This window comes from Photinus pyralis, unplaced genomic scaffold, assembly GCF_008802855.1.
Source record: "Photinus pyralis isolate 1611_PpyrPB1 unplaced genomic scaffold, Ppyr1.3 Ppyr1.4_LG6, whole genome shotgun sequence".
NCBI classification, from domain to species: Eukaryota; Metazoa; Arthropoda; class Insecta; order Coleoptera; family Lampyridae; genus Photinus; species Photinus pyralis.
Window position 1 is genome coordinate 5,461,270 of NW_022170663.1, and position 21,980 is coordinate 5,483,249.

General features: G+C 35.1%; 1 protein-coding gene across 1 annotated transcript in view; it reads left to right on the top strand.

Annotated features, from left to right (window-relative positions):
* Nucleotides 1-9,169: 9,169 nt before the first annotated feature.
* Nucleotides 9,170-21,980, top strand: part of LOC116173507 (Down syndrome cell adhesion molecule-like protein Dscam2) — a 72,096-nt gene continuing 59,285 nt past the window's right edge. Inside the window, exon 1 of the mRNA XM_031491009.1 lies at nt 9,170-9,416. Coding sequence (XP_031346869.1) covers nt 9,380-9,416 — 37 coding nt within the window. The 5' untranslated portion in view covers nt 9,170-9,379. The remainder of the gene's footprint in view (nt 9,417-21,980) is intronic.

Below are 21,980 nucleotides of genomic sequence, written 5' to 3' on the forward strand. Positions count from 1 at the left end.
CCACTCCTCTCGAATCCTAAAACGAGTCGTAAATCTTCTCCTCCACGTTCATCAATTTTCTGACCCTGCAAATTTTTCCATGGTGAATTTATTTCATAATAACTAAGAAATATAATCCTATCGTTCTACTAAAAAGGATGTAATTCAAGTTCTACTGCCGCAATCTTGACGCCTCAAGTAATATTAAGGAACAAAAATCCATTGAACATGAATAAGTAGTAATAACACATATTTCGTTGACCGCAATTATACAGATAAATCATCGTGACCAAAATCTGTTTGGGAATACAGCAGAACTTTGACATTTTCTTACAGCTTATACTATTTTGCTTATTTTTGCGAGAATAATTCAAACATTTACAATCCAAACCTAAATTCCCCCGTTACACTAATAACCAAATGATCAGATAAGTAAAAACCAAAAACTGAAACTAACGTAATCAGGGTTCTTATTGATTAGATTATTTAAGTGTCAAAATGGTTTAAATAATTTAACCATTCCTGCGTTAACGTATGAAGTTCGTGAACTACATGTTTTGTTTACCCATTTTACTCAAAATTTAAAAGAATAATACCAAAAAAAAACTTTTCAATACCAATTTATTGCCAATAATTATTTTTACAATATTCACGAATTATCGTCAATATACCTCATATACGATGCTTTTTTACTTTTTAGTTGCTGAAGGGCAATGGAGATTGGACGACCCAGTCGTGGAACGCGTGCTTCCTCCCTTCTGTTCTTAATGATCCTTCCTCTGTGAGATGGATAAAAGGGTAAGTCTCCAGCTCCAGTTACTAATTAGGGAATATGTTTCATATGCGTACGGGTAACAACAAAACGCCGCAGTTTCGAGCTTTGTAGTCAATACAATTAGGGGTAAAAAATATGAAATTAAAGTAATTGTAGCATCCATTGCCATATGCGTGAGATGAAACTATTAAAAAAACATGAAAGTGAAACAATTTTAAGTTTTCTAACAGATACGACTAGACTGAAATAAATAATGCCTCGTGCCCTGACGGTATGTCCGAGATTACGAAGATGTACAGGACGAACACAGTTTCGAGGATTGTTGGCATGGTCGAGTGTCGGAGAATAATGGCATTTAATTTAATATAATAGGGTTGAGTCGATTGTTATTAGACAAAGCCGGTTGTAACTATATTAACACAGATTAAAACATGTCTGTGATATTAATAAGGGAGTATTTAAGGTGATGAAAATCAAGTACCGTCGTCGCTTGACGATTTGTATCGGTTGACACCTACCTTTTTAACCCGTTTTTGCCAATTTAATTAAAAAAAAGTAGCTTTTAATCTCACTTTGGCCGTCTGGCCGGCTGGCTGGCGGCAAATGCGTCCCCATCATGGTATATCCCCGTAGAAAAACGATTGTAGAAAGTCGAGGAGTGTACATGTAAGGTGCAGCTTAAAATCTCAGGCGGCGGATTTATAAAAGTTGGAATCAAAACACTTGTGCCACGCTGTGATAAGTGCCTCAATTTGAATGGCGCTTGTGTTGATAAATAGCCCAAGAGTGTAGCCCCCAAATGTATACAATAATAGATTTTCTTTACAAGTTTAAAATTTTTTAGTTCAAAACGTCTGTTACTTTCTGGACAACACTCGTATATGATTAGTTTTTATCATGAATATCTAATATTGAGACTATAAAGGAGAACGTGATACATCTCACATCTGCCCACAGGCTGCCGACAAAGAAAGGTCGCTGACAACTTAATGGGGGTGGCGGAGCTCAGTGAGTACCCTATACCCACGGGATAAGTTGTAAAATACCATTCCTATTCTTGCATTTTGATTGGATATGATAATGAATGAATTATTAGTAGTAACCTAATAACTATTAAGTAACAAACAAAAACAAAAGTTTTCTGATTGAACTAGGGACCTCTTTATCAGAGTAAAAAACACTCTGACGAAGGTTTCCATCTTATGGGGAAGGACAGGGCTTTCCAATTTTATTGAAGGGTTTTGAACTCTCTTACTTTACCATCATGTGGATTCTTTTTATCAAAAAAATTTAAATCTTTATATACAATGCAACCGAGATAAGGATGTCGATCATGGGGATCTCCGAAAGCATAGAAGATACGACGATGGTGAAATTAGAGAAAAGATGCGTAATTAAAGAGCTATCATCATGCTTTAAAGGAAACCAGAAAATTACAAAAACTTCCGAAGGTATGTTAGAAAAACCGAAATTTCACGATTTGGTTTTTATTTTCTGATTTGATGATATTTCTGATGTTATTAGGACATATACAAAAGAACACTTTCTTATTGCCACTTTTTGAGCTCTATTTCGTTGAGAGATTTTCAATACAGCCAAAACGGAAAATTTCGGTTTTTCTAGCATATCTTCGGAAGTAAACGGAATTTTTTGGTTTTCTTTAAAGCATGATGATAACTCTTTAATTGCGTATCTTTTCTCTAATTTAACCATCGTCGTATCTTCTATGGTTTCGGAGATCTCCATGATAGACATCCTTATCTTGGACACGGTGTAGAAAATTCTTCTGTACGTATGTTTGTGACAGAACTCCTCCCAAACCACTGGGCTGATTTTCATGAATTTTTTTTATGTGTCTCTGTGTCCTCCCGGATGGTTTAGATTCACAATTGGGTCCGATTGAATTATAAGAGTTTTTTTAGGAACTTTTCCCACTCGAAGGATATTTTGACTCGAACGTTAACAACTCTTATCCCATTTTCGTTGAATCGAGATGGAAAACGCTCCTTTCGAATTGTTTAGAGAAACACCGGAACTATTGCTTTTTTGGTCGTATTTACGACGCTAATTTTTTCTTCTAGGCTACATAAGGCTTACTCTGGCTATCAGACGATGAATGTGCCCTACTATAATTCTTAATTATGGCTGTTTGCACCGACAAATTTAAGCTGAGCTTAGCTTATGTAGGTGTGGCTTAAAATGTATGACAACCAATTGTCACAATTTGTCATAATTTTAAGCTATGCTTAACTTAATAAATAATAGTTTAATATTAAAATGGCGATATCTAAATTTCTTATTGGTTGGTGCCCATTTTTCAACCCATACCGAACGGCATTTAATTATCCTGCACCATTTAAATCTGTTCACGCAGCAAAAATTTCCACGGTGGCCTTTTCTCATGCTTATTCACACATTTAAGGTTATATCCCTGATAGAAAGTATGTAGTTTGACTCACCTAGCAGATTTTGTGGCGCGACTGACGATTAGAGACCAGTAAAGAAATAAAGCATTGATAACTGCGTAAAAATGACAAATAATTCAGTGACCAAATCAACAATAAATCCCCCAGGTAGATTCGCTACGTTATAATGAACACTATTTGTTTGGGAAGACACTGCAGAATCTTTTTTACAGGTTAAAAGTTTCCAGAAAAATTAAATAAAATTAAACCCAAATTTAACGCTCTCGTTACAATGTGTTATTTTCAGGGGTATAAATATTCATTTTAGGAGATCGCAGAGTCGCTCAGATGAGAGTCTTTATTACGATGTCGCTTCTTGGCATTTCTGAGAACATCGCATTGCTGCAAAATTTCATCCATGACCATAACTTTATTTGTCGAATTGTCGAGGGTTGGCATCCCAGAATCCACTTAAACGAAGGTGTGTTTTCTTCAAATTTTAATAAATATGTGGTGGGTGGGCTCCTGGTCTCTGTGTCAAATGTGTTCTAGGCGGTGCTATAAAATTGCATATCTTTCTCGTGGAAGTTGTGCATTCAGCGTTTTCCAGATGACATCAGTATAGGTATAACGTCAAACAAAGTCAACGGAAAAATAAACGCGAGAGCTCCATTGAGAGTGGAAGTAGTACGTTAAAAATACGTCATTATGAACCGTATATTTTTGCATCTTTTTTACCGGATGGTTAAGAAATCTTTGCAAAGCCATTGGTAAATTTTGTACAATACTCTAATAGCCCCAAAGAATAATTGACTTGCTTGGTTAGAAGAGAAAAATTTTAAAGACCTTAATTTCCAGTTTTCACCACCATAAGAAAGTTTGTTCCGTAAGAATTCGCATCATGTAAAGAAGTTGTAGTGTTTCACTTTGTTCTTGTAGTGATGCAGAAAAGCTAATTTATGTGCCACAAAAATGTATACAAACGTCCGCTAGTTACTAATTTGGACCTTCATTTGAACCTCCCTTGGATAATATCCAACAAATGGATCGAAAAAAGTTCTTCCATACTTGAGAAATTCACTATTTATAAATATCTCCTTGGTTTAAAACGATCGTTGTAAGATGGCACGAGAAACATGCACGTTGTACTTTTGTAGTAATGCTCAACAGAACTCCGATCATAGTGCTCGCTACTCATAAATTATGTACGCCTCCATTTTCCCATGTAAGGTACTAGGCCCTTTCAACGTTGAACGCCAATTTAATATTTGCTTTACACTAATGACACAAGCAGATGTTGCATTCGACCACGTTCTCGGCCTGCTTCCAATATCCATTCAGAATATTATATATTTTTAATATATGACAGTCACATAATTTCCCCGTAATTAAACGCAATTTGCTGAAAATATAGTTTCCGTTGGGATTTAATCTTTCCCTTTACACGCTTCTACCACACCCGTTTTTGTTTTGCTTATAAAGTTTTCCGCGCACGTTTCCACCGAAAGAACCTAATACTGTGCTAGATATAGTTAGTTCAATACATGTTTTTAATTTCGTAAAGGTTTCTTAAATGGCGTTTCATTAGATTGACTTTCGCAATATTGACCGAAGCGCAAACTTTCCTCCTTTAATAAATTCCCCTTTGTGTTTACACAATTCCTATATATTTATAAGATAAATGCCCGGTAATTTTTCGTTTTTCAGTAATCGGAGATACCAGGCGCTGATAAATTCGCGCGCGGTGCGGAAGGGGTGAAATTTCATACTCTCTCCACGACTAGTAGGATCGTCTATCGGGGTTTAATTTCAAGAGCTTCTTAAGAATTACATTGTATTATACTTGAGGGATCGTTAATTAGGACCGTTATTATTTATGTAAAATGTAGGTATAATGAGATAATTTGCCACAGAGTTGAATAGTAAAAAAATTGAGGCGAACTCAGGTCATTAATTAGCGAAATGGTTAGAATTCAACTCCAATTTAATTACGGTTTTTCTTTCAACACTTGAATGAGAGAGTAAATCGTTTTATTATTCTATTTGATTAGATTAATGCTAAACATGAATTTTTAATTGCAATGTAGAGGTTGTGTAATTTATATCTGTTTTAGTGGTAGCATAATTATTGATCATTATATGTGCACCCATTTAGCAGTTCGTAGAGAACAACCTCAAGCTGTCTCGTCTCGTCAAGTATGTATGTGCGAAAATTTGTTTTAGGGGTGAATGGTCGAAGTCTGACAGAAAATTCCTTTTAGATATAATATATTTACAAACTAATAGCTGTGGTACCCTTCGAAGTACTCCGTTTAGACAACAATACAAGGTACTAAATTTGACGACATGAATTTTCCTTCTGCGATTTCCTTGTTAGCTAAAATAGGGGCGAATTGTGAATGAACTGCATGGTCGAACTTTTTGACACCCCTTTAATTTTTTGACACCGACGTTCATCTGCAGTAAGTACCTTGTCAACACCGTTCAAATGGAATGGAAGTTTAGAGAGAATGTCAAACTCTCACCGTTCTTCTGAGTAGGTTTCTGGAATTGATACTCAACTCCATATCCAAATTAACAGTCATCTAGGTGATTTTCCCAATTACAGTTTTTCGAAGTCCTGAAATACCAATTCCAACTTAAATAGCTTTGAATTAATAATTTCTTTTTTGCACGATCGGGCGTCTTTGCCATCTTACAAGATATGACAGGAGGGTTGTAAGTCATACTTACCGCCCTAGACCCGTTAGATCTAATACGTACTAATAATTGCTGTGTAACTGCCAATTTCCCTTTGAAATTATGTAGTTTCAGCATTGCGAAGGGATTATTTTAATACAGAGAAGTTAACCGCACAAAATTGCTTATTTGCCAATTTATTAAAAGTTTTGCGGGATCCCGCTAATATCGGGAAAGAGATTTTGCTGCGGGATTGCATTCCCTAACTATAAGTATAAGACATGTTTGCAGAATTAAAAGAATGATACAACGTTCGTTGTTGCTTTTGACTCCATTAACAAGTTTATATGGATGCCATTGCAAATAATACGTTGCTTAAAACTTCAATTATGCAAGATGCTCAAAAAGATATCCAAGTTGCCCTTTAGTATACAGTAAGTTTTTTTTTAAGACTGGCCATAGAATTTCGCATGTTAATTTTTCAACCCCCTGTTACCGTTTATTTTTGTGAAAATTACAAAGCCTAGCGCTGTTATTTTATTAAATATTAACGCTTTCTTTCTAGTTATTTACTTCATTTTGTGGAGTAATACTCTGTATAAAGCGAAATTTTCCTTTTCTTGTGAAGTTGAATCATTACAAATTTCAGATCAAAATTTAGAAATAATGGTCAGCCTACTAAAAATTTAAATATGAAGCAAACAAAATTATAAGACATCTTTTTGCTAGGTTTTCCTTCTACAAAACTGTGTTGAATATGTTCCTGAAGACAAACGTTAACAGGGGCTTAAAAAATTAGCATGTAAAATCCTATGGCTAGTGTTAAAAAACTCACTGTATGCACTAAATTGATGTTGTGCAAGTAGAACAATTTAGTTAGTTGAATGCCAGGCACAATACTTCCAAATTAGAGTATTGAATCTAATTCAGGTATTTTGTCAACATATCTAATCATATTTATTAAAAAGTAACATAAACATATTTAAATAAATAAATAAATAAATAAATAAACAGAAGAGGTTTCTAGAGACTTTTTTGGCCAATCGATTACGTTTACAGGAAGAAACGATATTTAAAAGAATTCACATTTTTAATTGCAATGGTTGAGGTTGATAATGCGGTATTTATATACGGGTGCCCGTTATGTATGGAATATAGTATAATATATCGGTAAACATCGACTTTATAAAAAATTGTATATAAAAGTTGTTTAACATTTTATTTTCCATAATATGATAGCATTCAATTTTTTTTATTTCAGTAAACAAATCAGTAACGAATAACACTTTTTTTTTAAATAGCAATGTACCCTTTCATTAGGCTCATTTGATAGAGATTTTTTTCTTTTTTCGTTAAGACAAAATTCCCTTATACTAAAAAATTCTTGAAAAAATGTAAAAAAACTGTTACAAGTTAATTTTATCATTAACATCAATCTAGTTCACCGAGTTCTCTTTTGTTTGTCTTAACAATTGAATGTAGATCATTAATGTGCCTGAAGCTTGGTTATAAATAAATAAGTTGGCGCATCGAAAAATAAAAATGGTTCATTTAACAGAAACTAAACGCATACAAACTTTAATTATAGTTGATCATGGAGATCGCAAACGAACAAAATTAGAAGTATGTGAAATTTTTAATGAGCGTTATCCAAATCGAGAATTAGCCAGTCAGTAGTTAGCAAAACTTTTTTTATTTCCGTAAACAAATGAGTAACGAATCACACTTTAATTTTTTAGATAATACAAAATTAGCAATAAAAGGTTTTCATGGTAATAAGTGTTGAAAACGGTCGCCATTAACTGCAAGGCAGTGGCCCAACCTACCACGTGAAGCTTGCAAATAATTTCTGAGCAACCTAGGAGAAATTGCTGCAGCTTCAGCTTATATTCGGTGCTCTAATTCGGCCAGATTCTGAGGTCGCGGTTTGTATATCCCCAGAAGAAGAAATCGCAAGGTGGAAGAGGAGGCCACTCCACCTGTCTCTCCAAATACCACATATAAATATTGCCTTGTTATTGAAAATAAAATGTTAAACAACTTTTATATACAATTTTTTTTATAAAGTCGATATTTACCAAGATGTGTGCTATATTCCATACATAATGGGCACCCTGTATACATATACACCAAGTTAGTTACGTTAGTGTATAAATGATGCACTTAAAAAAATTAACACTCAAGAGAGTTTCATGGAAACCGAATCTGCATTTTAGCAATTTTCGAACGCTTCCATTCCATGCTATTACAAAGCTTCCTAACGTCGATTGCAGTGCACGCTAATAGCTTTGTAGGAGCTTGCATTCATATAATCAGCGTGTTTTAATTTTGTTGCTAAAAGTTTTCTGGTGTATATATTAATCCCGTTCAGATGTAGGAATTGATAAATTTCCCGTTCGGATAAAATACATCAATTTTTAAACAAGACTTTTGCATTGACGTATAAACCAAAAAAGGTTCACTTTTTAAATAAACGTTTTATAAAATAATGGGTAAGGGATCGAATCTCGATTTCCGATCTGTAATGCCGAAAACACTTAAAGGTTGCTGAAAATGATCATAAAAATGCGCCTATTACGTCATGAAAACAGGGGCGCTGCATATTTAATAGCCGTCTTACACCTCATAAATGTTGGTATGAAATTTGAATGGTAGGTATAACGCAACATTTATCCCAAGTTAAATTTTGGATTGTTTTGATAAGGGCTAAAGCAAACTGCTAGATATACGTAACTAATTTAGTGTGGCATGGAAGGGTTTGCCGTACGTAACAAGTTAATGAAATTAAGAACGCTTTCGGTTTTTCGAAAAGTTATTTAAGACCAACTTCTTGTACGTAAATTTCCAATACGAACGGATAATAGTTTTGTATGTGAAAAGCTAAATTTTGTTTATCGGTGTAGAATTGCAATTACCACTAGCCACCCGATTGCTCTTTGATTAGTTTTAAATATTGGCATCTGCGCCATATTCGACTTTGATGATCGCGAAACAAAAAAAATCGTTTGAAGTTGCAAAATGAAAAACTTTCAAGTAATTACAATCTCGGCTCATTACAAAGACAGAGCGGCATCTATGGTGATTTATATTGACGTAGCAAAAAAATCTGAACGTTGCAATTGAAATCACTATCAAACACTTAATTTTTGCTAACGATGCTTCCAAACAAAATTCAATCCAAAGGCAAATATAAAATGAAACCCCTCGAAGCTCACATAATCAAACCCTCGTTCGTACAGTGTAGTGCTAAATGGGGTTCCGCCCCCCTAGCAGGTGGCGAGCGGCGCAAGCTCGGCGTCGGGACGCTCAGTCTCACAGTAGCACAGACCAGTATCGGGCGCATCATGACGGATAATTTAATGTAAAAAAAATTCGCCGCGGATACAGATGCTGCACCATCTTTTACAGTTTCAATGTGAGCGATAATCGATAAATTCATTAGCCACCTCTAAAGCGCTAGTTACGTGCCCCGAAAATGCCCGTGTGTTCCTAAATCCTCCGAGAACAGCTGATAAATCTCGGCAGGTTAACGAACTGGACCATGTTCGTGTTGTTGCTCCTTGTGACAATCACTACAGGTAACAATTAAAGTTTTTGTCTGTTTAGATTATAGCAGATCCGATTTCGAAATTGCGCGTGGGTACAAAATGCCAATCGGAGAGCTTTCGCCTCTTGACATGTACCTACATAAATTAGGTACAGTGCGTTTACATATCTAATTATCTGCCGGTAAATGCCTCTGCATGTTCGTTGGATTGTCTGATTAAAATTGCTTCTGATCGACGGAAAACTAGGTAATGTACTAGGTATAATACTCTTCCCGCGCATTTAAGGGTATAGTTTACTATTATAGATAATTGAAAAATTCAGAAAAAACTAAACCCCTGCGTCAGAAAAACTGATCTGAACTTCACGCTAAGAAGTGGAGAACGGTAGAAAAAGTTGTAATCCCAACGTCGCTTCCCGCTTTTAATTATTTTATTTGTTACTCAGTTGTAAACGTTGATTAACAAGACAAAACGCAAACGGGTAAACGTCATGTTTAAACGCTACTGACTTGTAAAACTGACAGCAGACCTGTAAAACTGACAGCAGACCTGTAAAAATTTTACAAGTTAGTAATCTAGTAATTTCATTGGCCAGAATTAATGCGAAGTCTCTGTTACATGGATCACATGATATTTTAGACATTTCTTCAAGATTAATTTAAGAACTAATTATTTAGCGTTTACTATTGTTTACAAATGAGTAACAAATAAAATATTATACATTATACGCCAGGTAATAGTTTTTACTGGCTCTTGGAGATGACAGGCTCGCCTAACGGCTCGCCAGTCAACTTCTCCTATCGCCAGTAAAAACTCACTTACCTGGCTAATAATGTAAAATACTATTATGCTGCCTGCGAAACACGGCGACTTAGAAGTCATTTAAGATTCATTGAAAAGTACTAGCAAATTGCATAAATGTTCTTATTGAATAGTCTAGTCCAATAGTACTGGTAGTATACGGTTCTTTACAAGTTTAGATTTTCCAAACAATGATGAAAATGCAATACATCATTATTTACTCTATTTGTTACTTTTCTATAACCGGCAGTAAATTCCACAAAACGTCAACTGGGAAATGTCATCTTATGGCTACTAACACTTTGAACTGACAGCTCACTAATATTGATGTGATAAAAAGAATGATCCATTAATATCGTGTCCGAAAGACAACTGTCGGTTTTGTCTTTTGCCCCATTTAAATGCACAATGACAATGACGTTCCAATATCCATATCTCGTCTCATTTGGCAGTTAAAACCATTTCGTCTTGGCCATTCAGTTACATAGCTAGCATTAAACTGATTTCTCACAGTAACAACCAACTAAAAATTTTAAAAAATGCTGAACAACCAAACATTGTATTTATAAAAACCAAGTCAACCAAATTCGAGCCACAACACAATTATTCATATGCATTTTTACTTACACACAAGCACAACTTAATGAATTAATGAAAATTCACCACAAACATTTGCAACAATTCCGTTCCGTTTACCAAAACAAACTGTTAAATTCCATATGATTTTTATAACATGTGCGTTCATTTCGGGCCCTTTTATATAAAATAATCGAAGATCTAACCCGAGATTTAACTTTATGATCATGAACTATTCCTATAAATCGCAGGTTAGTGTTATCTCAATTGCAAATGTCGTTTTAATGACAAAATTAATTTGTCTTAAATTAATAAATTATTCCGCAATAATGAAGGGAAAACCCATATAAAAGAGCTCTGGTCGGTCCTCTTCAAATTCATCTTAGAATTGACACATTTTACAGCATTCCGCAACCTTAAAATTTGTTGAGTTCTTAAATTGACGTAAAGTTGAAAAAAGATTGATACGTCCAAAGTTTAACTTTATATATGTAGATTATTTTTATTCCTTGGTGACATTCGCGAAAGTAAAATTCAAAAGGATCGGTTTAGCATAAAATGTGACGATATTTCTAATTCTATTCATGTTAATATTCTTATCGATTTTATTGGTACGCATTTCGTTTCGGCAATGTGCAATATTATTTACTAAGTTGTAAATGGAATATCTGTTAATAATACTCTGAATTAATCGTTCGACGATAAAGGGATGTTTTAATGGTTAGTGTCTCTTTATCGTCGTGTATAATACAAAACATTATTTTATAGTAGAAGCCATATAAATCATTATAAAACTTTTGAAAATTCTGAATTTAATTTTAATTTAGCAAGTCGCAAGTTCGCTCGTCGTTTCCATGGAAACAATATTGTGTTCTGTTCTAAACTTGATTTCGTGCTCCGTTTCATTTTTAATAAGAATAACAGATACCATTCGAATGCACAACCACTTGTTTCACTTTATCTACCCTTCCGTTAAAGTGATCACTTTCTCTACTCTTACTGTTAGAGAATGTCAATTTAACTTCTGTGTAAAATATCCACTGAGCTACCCCACCCTGCACACAGTGTGTCTTCTGTTAAAATTGTTTCACTAGTGATAAAACCATTTACTTTGATAAAAATTGCAATGGAATTTGGGATATGATCATGCCACATTTTTTGCTTGAGGAACACTTTGCACATGCATATTTTAAAATACTAATTAAATACTAAATTATAGTTTTGCATATCTATTAATGGCATTTCGGTATGGAACGCATCAAAATAAGTTGTATTTGAGGAGAAACTATCTACAACGAAAGCTGCAACATAACATTTTAAGCGGTTGCTTCGACTGGAACAGAGGATTCATCCCCAATTACTGCATGCGATGCGGAAATGTTAAGGCAATATTATGTTCGATATTAAGGGCCCACCAAATCACGTCGTATTCAGAATCCTATGCAAAGGATGTATCAAAGATCTAATACAACCCTTTGATTGAGGTAGACGAGAGTATATTGGTAAGCTCACCTTAACCAAACAAAGAAATCTTCCTTGTATCTCGCAGGTCTTCCTTGAAGTACTTGAAATTCATTAAAGACTTTCATTTGCATAAAAATACTTTGATAATCTTTTATCTTATTGGAACTCTATCAGAAAATCTTGCTAGAAATCTTTTTCGAGATTCGAGAAAGCTCTTTAGTGATCTCAGAAGCTTTAAAAATCTTGCTTGAATCATCACGACGATTATAACCGAACTTCTAGTAATTATTAGATGGAGAAATTTTCGTTAAATGTTGACTGCACAGGCCGCCAGCAATGAATGCTGAATAAGAATTGAAGATCCATTTAATAATTAATTCTCTTAGTAAGAACAAATCGAGAACCAAACGATACTCTCTCAATTAAGAATAACTACCTAAAATAGGCGTATGGTTTTTCCCATGGTTTCACTGTATTATCGTAAACCAGTTCGACAATACGAAAAAGAAATTTTTGTCACATACGAGAGGCAATTAAAATGTACAAAATTAAACCTGATGATCCAGAGTTTAAATGGAAACCTTTCTGGCAAAACTTCTTAGAAGTGAACCCTTCTTATAACCTCGCTTTGAAATTCCTCTCGAAATGTTGAAATTTTCTGTCTGTAGGCACAGCATTACTGCTAAAGCGGAACGAGCCAATTGGTCATTGTAGATAATACCCACAAAATGCTTGATATTTGATATTTATCATATACATATACTATTTTAAATAAATAAATATGTCAGCTGACTATATCTCAGTGCGGAGAGTCAGTTGATGCCCTAAAGGGTGTAACGCAGGAGCCAGGCAATTTTCATTCGGGAGGAAATGAACTATTTTCTTTCTTTCAACGTGCACTGCCCAAACTGCAACTGACGCACTGGGAGCTTCATGATACAACTCTCTAAACCTTACAAGGAAACAGGAAATGAGATATACAAAGAGAGAGTTTTCGTATGCTGTTACTCATTTTTTTAAAATAAATTATAGATGATCAGTCCAATTATGCCAATTATTTCTGAAGGTCATTTTTCCAGATTTTTCCAATGATGTATCACAAGTCACATTTCAAAACTTAGACATGGGGCGGCGGGAGTACAAATTTGAGGGTGGTACCACACTTATATCACCCTTTTATAGTTTAACTCCCCCGCGAGTCGACAGTTTTGGCTATTATGTGATATATCCAATGAAAAAAAAGATGTACATTGAAAGTTTTAGAAGTATAATCCTGTAACATGACACTATCATATTTGAGATAAAATTTAGCATCTCCTATAGTTACTTGTCTGATGGGTGTAGATATAAGTGTGTCTCAAAAGCTTCTTCGACCGAGGTTTTAGGTTCATCATTACTTTTGTGTATGCTTCAAAGTACGTATGCCGACTTTCAGATTTGCAAATAAGCGTAGTTTCTCTTTATTTTTTTGTGAGAAAATAGGAAAAAGGTGTCGCCATTGCCGTTGTCTTCGTCCGTACTTTTTGTGATAGACCTCCTGGGGTACCTACATGAAAGATATATATACAATACATCCCGTAATGGAAAATTGATTCCTTCGCCTCGAAAATAAATGAGTACGCAGACACGGCCGATAATGTATGCAATTTTTGTATTTAGGAAAACATTTAGGTATACTACATTTTAACTATAACAGACATGAAGAAGTAACTCGCGATTGCTGCATTTGCCTTTGAATCGTGCTTTCACTTGAAAGTACAGCAAATAAAGTGGCATCGTAGAAATTCGATCGGTTTACTTAAAAACGCCTAACGAGGCTTTCGCGATAGACGTCTTTCAGTGCCTTATTCTAAGGTTCCGCAGAAATAAGCAGCATGAATTTTAAATAAGTTACTAAACAAAGTTCATTTGAAGGTTCGGCTTCCATAGATACCACGCACTTAGCAGTTATTTGAGTTAGAAACCTGACAGGTGTAGATCTGTATACCAAACGGGTACTAAATTGGAAAGTTCAAAGCTAAGAAATGCTGTCTGAAGGATCGATTCTTCGTTCAAACAAAGGCGGTATCTTTGGCACATCTACGAAATTGGTTTTCAGCCGAAACTCCGTGTAAGTGTTTAAATGGTTTAAATTCGGCAAAACTCAACGAACGAATATTAGCACGTTGAAGTTTCCTATCTGACGTAAACAAATTTTAGACCTTTTACGATTTTTATACAACAAGCCAAACTTTATATCTCAAAATTCCGCGCAGTTTCCATCAGATATTCCGAATTGGATAGGATTCCCAGATTGCGCTATTGTACGTTTCAAGTAGTTCTGCAAAGTCCATTTGCATCACTTTATCGACAGCATCGTGCTCCCTTTCAATTACTAAACCCACACGCGGAATTGAAAAGAAGATGTAGACGCTAACTAAATTTTACAAGAGTGAAAAGGTAAAAACGAGCACTTCTAAATTTTGTTTGTAACTCGAATTGTCAATTTTTGATACGAAGAAAAATTATTAACCTACTTCTATTGTTAAATTACGTTGAGGCAACCGTCGAGTGAAGGAATAGGGAGTGCTCAATTCGCATCATTATGCAAATTTCTTACATTCGGGTCTACAATAAACTGAAATTGTACAAATTGTAAAGCTTCTTACTTTGTATTTTAGTTCATTTTTGCCAAGTTTTCGTCCAGATTCATTTCGTTCATCTACATTTAGCTCTAAATCACTATCACTTCATGTAATCAGTAATAGTCATTAAAACATTGAGAATAACGCAGGTATTTGGTAATTTAACTAGAACGATTAATTAATAAATTGCGTCGATATGTCATCAAAATGTGTTGGTCTCACTCTAACCCTATGTGTTACGTTTAATATTTAATTTACCCTGCTATATCGAAACTTAAACTAACGGCACGTGTATAAAAATCCTTCCACGCCAGAATTTAACATAAAAACGGTCCGCTTTATTACGTCGTCAAAAATACGACATTTTAAATTAAATTGCCATTGTTTGAGCTGCAAAAGAATGAAATTAGGCTATTAATTTTTTTTATGGAAGAAAATAAAATCGACATACACTTTTATGCGCCCCTTAGTTGCTATTAGCGAACTAATTTCTTTACCTCCCCTTCCGTTGTCACATTCAGCACTTACTTCTCCATTTTTATTATTCATTTGGCATCAACGCGGCATAATCAGAATGGAGCCGCTTTCCTTCCATCTACCAATATTAACAAAACGGTGATCGTGAAGAAGGGACATACGCCAACAATTATCCCTTTTAATTCGCCCCATTTATACGTGTCTATTTTTAGATAAATTAATTATCCCCAACAAGTTATTCGAAGCCATGAACTGTTTTACCTAAACGTATAATAAAATTTAATTGTATGCTCCTTTATTCGATGCGCTTTGTAGGGTTGCTCTTAGAGAGTGTATCATTTTATTACAGTTTGAGGCACATTTCGCTTATATAAATTGGAACTGTACCTACTCTTTATTTCACATTTTTGCATCTAGATATAAAAAGCAGTATACCATACATGGAAGGCTTTATTTAGTATTCGCCTTCGAACTAGAACTAATAAAATGAATTGAAAGAAATTCCTGTGCAAGGGAGTTTGGCGTAATTACGGACTAGCTGTTCATGTTGGTCATGAAAGTCGCTTTGCCTTAATTGTACACTGGTCCTTTAATAAACCCCGCTTTTAGTTGTGCCCGTTTCATTTATATTCCCATAAGAAAACTGTTCCATACTCTCAGATAATGTTTTTCGTCAACTTTTTTAGGAGAACACTGAAATTTGACTCTTTTAGATGGTGAACAGCCCTCATAGATCAACTCCATTGCCAATTCTTTTCTCAATAACGTCGTTGCAGATTATTCTGTTCCGAAATTTTTTGCAAGTCTATTTCTTCATGCACGCACTGTGATATTAACCATAGGGATGTTCTTTTGTTCTTACTGGGGTCATTTTTTATCAAGTTCCGATTGGCGCACTGAATAGGTACCACACCAAACATTCGGATTCTCTGGTATGCCTAACCATCACATCAGATTAATATGCCTAGGGTGGAATTCAAAGATCTCCCTTTATAATGACTGACACTTATCACTTAGCAATATTTTGGTATACAATACAAAGAGATATTTGCTAAAGTGCTATAGTAACGCGCGAAATATAAGTTCCACTTAAACTAAACTAAGTGTGCAATTAGTATAATAAGAGTCTAACTTAAGTAATATCTTTTTTCCACCCTTGAGTATCTTTCCTTGGTCACAATGATTCATGAGCACCGAACTCTTTTCTGTAGAAGGTATAACCTAAAAATCAAAAGGGGAGTTGTAACGAGAGCATTTATTTGATTTTTCCCGTCGAATTAAGCATAAAAAACATTTCTAAATTGAAAAAGAGTTGAGGTTTCGAAAACATTCCCCCAAACAAATATTACTCATAGTAAGTTCAAGTTTTTATTTTATCAATTGTAATCTTCCCACGTTTATCAATTGGCTATTTGTTCTAAATCATATTTGTCGCTGGAAATTAGTCGTGTTATGTTACTTTTACAATACATTCAGAGTACGGTCCGTATAGATTACTGTAAACGAAGAAGTGAATTAGGAGTAGCAACACCACCTCACACAAAATATTTTCTTGGTAGAAAAGTTTAAACGAAACGATACGAAATTTAATCTTAAGCTTAGAGAGAAGCCTCCTCATGGATTATGTTTTCGTGGTAACCAGAATTTACAGCATTTTCCAATCAGATAGTTCGGGAATTAGAGACAGAAATGCCTCTCGTCCATTAGGTATATTGTGCTGATGTAAAAAATAATGTGTACAATTTCTTTTGCACTTTAGAAAAGACCTCATGGAATGGATTATGTTTTCCTGGTAGTCTGAGAAAATTTTCTCAGTGAATTGGAAGCAGAAATACCTGCTCACTGTTGGAATATTTCTCTTGAGCTTACGAAAAGACCAGAGTAAATTTCCAAAATTTTTTGTAACAGACACTCTGCAAATCGGTAGCAGACAAATCTCGTCGCACATATTCTCCTGATACAAAAGTACAGTAAGTTGAGCTTACAAAAAAAAATGTTCCAAAACCCACTCGTGGGTATTGCCGCGTAACACAAAGTATTGAAACGACGCATCGTCACCAAAAGCACACAAAATGTCGAATCTGCATATTGAAGCACATCCACGTCCAGAGAAAGAGAGGAGTTATAAGTTATAAAGTTTCAAAGAAATATTACCATACATAAGAAAGTTGGCTATGAGCAACCTGTGCAGTCACTGCGTATGCCCACATAATTTTTACTATGTGCGAAATATTTGCCTTTACTAGAAGCGCCTGTGGCTAAAATTTCAAAGAAGTATCTCCATAAATAAGAAAGTTAGCATTGCGCAGTCACTGCGCATGCCCACATAATTTTTACTATGTGCGAAATGTTTACCTTTACTAGAAGCGCCTGTGGTTAAAATTTCAAAGAAATATCTCCATAAATAAGAAATTTGGCATTGCGCAGTATGCCCACACATCACTGCGCATGCCCACACATTATTTTTACTATGTGCGAAATGTTTGCCTTTACTAGAAGCGTCTGTGGTTAAAATTTCAAAGCAATATCTCCATAAATAAGAAAGTTGGCATTGCGCAGTCACTGCGCATGCCCACATAATTTTTACTATGCGCGAAATGTTTATCTTTACTAGAAGCGTCTGTGGTTAAAATTTCAAAGAAATATCCCCATAAATATGAAAGTTGGCATTGCGCAGTCTGCGCAAAATATGGAGTTAAATGAAACTGATCGAATTGGGCAAATATAGACCATAGCGGCTATCAATTAGCGAAAACCCGAAGTCTCTAGGTGGCCCAGGGGCCGAGATCTCGATGGAACGGACGGACGGACGGACGGAAACACGAGCACATAGGCTTTACCTCAACTTCGTTGTGTTACGCTAAAAACGTCATGGATTAAGTTCTCCTGGTAGCCACAGAGAAAATTTACATTTTTCTAGTAAGCACTCCGTGCATTATATTCTCCTAACAGATACGTTAAAACGAAAATAGTGTTAGACGATTTACCTTGACCTAAGCAAAAAAGCCCATTGATGAAAAGTCCTTAGAGTGTTCTCCTGGTAGCCAGAAAAAAATTACATTTTTTAAAAGACACCTGCTCGCACATTATATTCTCTTCATATTCGTACAACAGTTTAAACGAAGATTAAGTGAACATTTCTTTTGAGATTAGAAGTAGAGTTCCTTGTAGATTGTATTTTCCTGGTAACTAAATTTCCAACATTTTTGTAACAAATATTTTGTATATCAGGAGCAGAAACACCTCCACGCACATCATATTTTCCTGATACAAAATTATGAAGGCAGATAAAATGTAGGAACATTTCGCTTGAAAACGTCTCCATGCGGATTGCTTTCTCTTGGCAACTAGAGAACATTTTCGGCATTTATTTGAAATAGGAGCAGTGTAGGAACTGTTTGGGTACTAATTGTTCGAAAGAGACTTTTTCGCGGTGAGAAACGTAACGAATAACTTTTATTTGAACCATATTTTTCCACAAAATGGATATATATGACATTCTATAAATACCTTTGGGAGGTTCATGATTCTTCTACTGCAGTTATGTAGGGGGAAGTTCATTCAATAATTATTAATTAATTAACGTTGTCGTATGGAACAGATTTTCCAGTAGTTTTCTCATTATATATGAGCGATCAGAATTATTATAAATTATTTAGCGATCTGAATCAGCGCACCAGTTTTTCCTACCGGTGGGCATTTGGGGATACTTCGATTAAGGGATCAAAAACATGATACCGTCATAATTTCCACATATTCACGCGTTTGTTTTCAGGAAAGTTTCTCCATGGAAAGATTTACGATATACCTACAAGTGTGGAATGCGAAAACCGTTGAATTGAAACAAATAACAGGGTTCGAATAGCTCAAAGGTCGATTGTGAAACTACGCTCAACACTTTTCAAAGACCTTTGCTGCAATAAATGTTCAAATTCGATTTTAGTTTTACTTCTTCTGTGCGTCAATAGTTGGAAAATTAATTCTGTTGAAGTAGTAATCGCAGTAATTTCGCGTTGGATTTAGTTGACGAGGTGTTAGAAGTGTAATAATTGACACACGTCAGGTTGATGCGCAAATCCTGTCTCTTGGGAAATCAGCAGCAGTTTCCTACACTGTAGCTTCCGGTTAACGAACTAACGAGATCCTTTGCCCTACATATGTACCAAAATATTACCTTCGGGCGACCTATTTCCCCCTTTACTTCATTTAAATTTGCCAAATTGCGCGAGTGAGCGATTTTTAGATCTTTGAAGCGACGCAATCATTGTTTTAGTGCGATGACAACGGAATGTTGTTAAATGCAATAATCCACCATTTCTGGCGAGCTTTCTGTTGTCCGAAATCGATTCATCATTGTCAAATAATCGCGAAATTGCTTGCTGGGGAGATTCATTACACTTCACTCCAATTACCTATATGCGCAGCGCATGACAACGTGTTCTGTAACAAAACATACTCTGTAAAAATGAAAAAAATTTGCATGACGAATATATTTCGCATTTGAATAATTACAATCAAAACGAAACCTAAAAGGCCTTTCGCCTCTAGAAGCGGCAGTACCTCCCATGTTCATTTCCAATACAACATTTTGATATATCTCTGTTTCGAAATTGTTTTGAATGAATTTTATATTCAATTTAGTATATTTATGACAAAGCAATTGTGTGCCAAATTTTATACGGCAATTTCGTTTAAGGGAATTTTTCTCTTTGACGGGCAGCGGAGCAAAAATTTTCAAATGTAAAAATGTGAGCGTCCAATTACAGAGATTTGCAAGATACAGTTTGGAATTTAATCTGGAACGTAAGGTAATTTGGAACTTATTGATTTTGTAAAGCTTCATTTCAAACCAAATCATTCGCCCTAATTTCCTCTTTATTATCAGCATGGAGACCACAACAGCCGCTCAGTCCAGGGAAGCAATTCCATTTGCTTTATAATTAACATTTAAATTAACACGCCGCGGTTGCGGTTATGGAATTATTGTATACGAGATGAGTCGGTGCGTTAGACGAGACGCCGAAAATAGTTTGCAAATTGTGGCGCTTTGGGGTAACAAAAATTGATTTTGATGGCTGCGTGGTGTAATAAATTTTATTTGATAGTAAAGTACGGACATTCATTATAACGCCATAATCGGATAAAATAGTGATGTATAAGCAACTTTATTGGTGGTGATGGAGAAAAACGGATTTGATAGTGTAAACAAGAAAATTAGGGCCCTAATCTTGTTTCACTTTGCGATAGACGTAATATTTTCTCACATTTCTCTTATTTCTACTAAATTGAAAGTTATTTTTCCAGATTAATCCTACCGATCTAATTAGATTTGAATGGCTTTTTTCACAAAATGTCTGTTGCAACCCCACACACGTATCAATTCGTATGTAAGCCACATTTCCCATCATATTCATATGAAACGTGTTAGTTTTTAAGCCAATCTCGTATCGCAATTTTTAACGGTTTCGACCAACTCATCTGCAAGTTGCGGAAGCATCATTTAGTTTGATAGGTCCGTCGTTTTCGTTTAAGGTAATTGACGTTAACGATGGAAATTTATACACAAGTAGTTTGACCCCGTTGTTGTCATCACGACTTATTTGCAAATTATTATTGATCGATTTATGATAAGCAAAATGTAAAATTGTGGAAAGGATTGGGCGTCGCACAAATTTAGACAGTAATAATATCGCGTTGCAAATTTCAATAGAATCAGTTTGAAATAGCAAAAATTGCTGAAATTCGAGCTGAAATTCAATAAAAAATGAAGAGACTTCAATGATCGCTGAGGAACGAAACCTATAATATCAAAGCTGGTAAGAATAGTCTTCACCTGTCAAGAATTTCATCGTTGGCCAGTCAAGCCATCGGATTTTAAAGTCGAGTAAATACTTTTGACCAGACCCGACTTCGCTGACTCGATTTGACCCCCGAACTCAATATAACCTGCGTATCATGTGACCCAATATACTAGCTTCCGCACATCCAATAAAATGTAAATGCCGTACTCTGGTTTTAAACAGAGCAAAATGGGCAGTGTTTGTATTTAAATCGTAAACTAACAATTTATTGTTTTTCAATTTTTTCAAGAACAATTAGGTTTTTTATCAAATGTTTAAGAAATGACAGGAATTTCTGAGGGTGGAGATGACCAAAAATAATCTGAATAGAACAGATTAATTAGGTAAATAGTTAGGATAACAATTATTGCATTGCAGTGCAAGGACCCATCGTTTGTACATTTTAATATGAGTGGTCAGTAGATTAATGCACATTAAATATTATTAAAAAGTAGTTACTAAGTGACAATCAGGGTTACAATTGTTTGGATTCGTAAGGAAATTAATTTTATATAAACTCCAAACTAATTACGAATAAATTCGTGTTTAGCTAATGCTTTTACTCATTTGGGGTGTAACGTTTTCAGTTTTCACGGCCCGCTAACTGAGGGTTGTCAAATTTAAAGACTTGAGATGTTCTACCTTGAGGGTATACACTATACAGGGTGGCAATTTGAAAACTTACCACCCCCATGTCTTAGTAAATAAACGAGATATTTTAAAAAATCAAAATTCGTTCGGTAATTTGGAGGGGGAATCACAATGACATAGTTGGCGATGCACCCCCTCCAACCCCCTGTGCCCCAGCCACC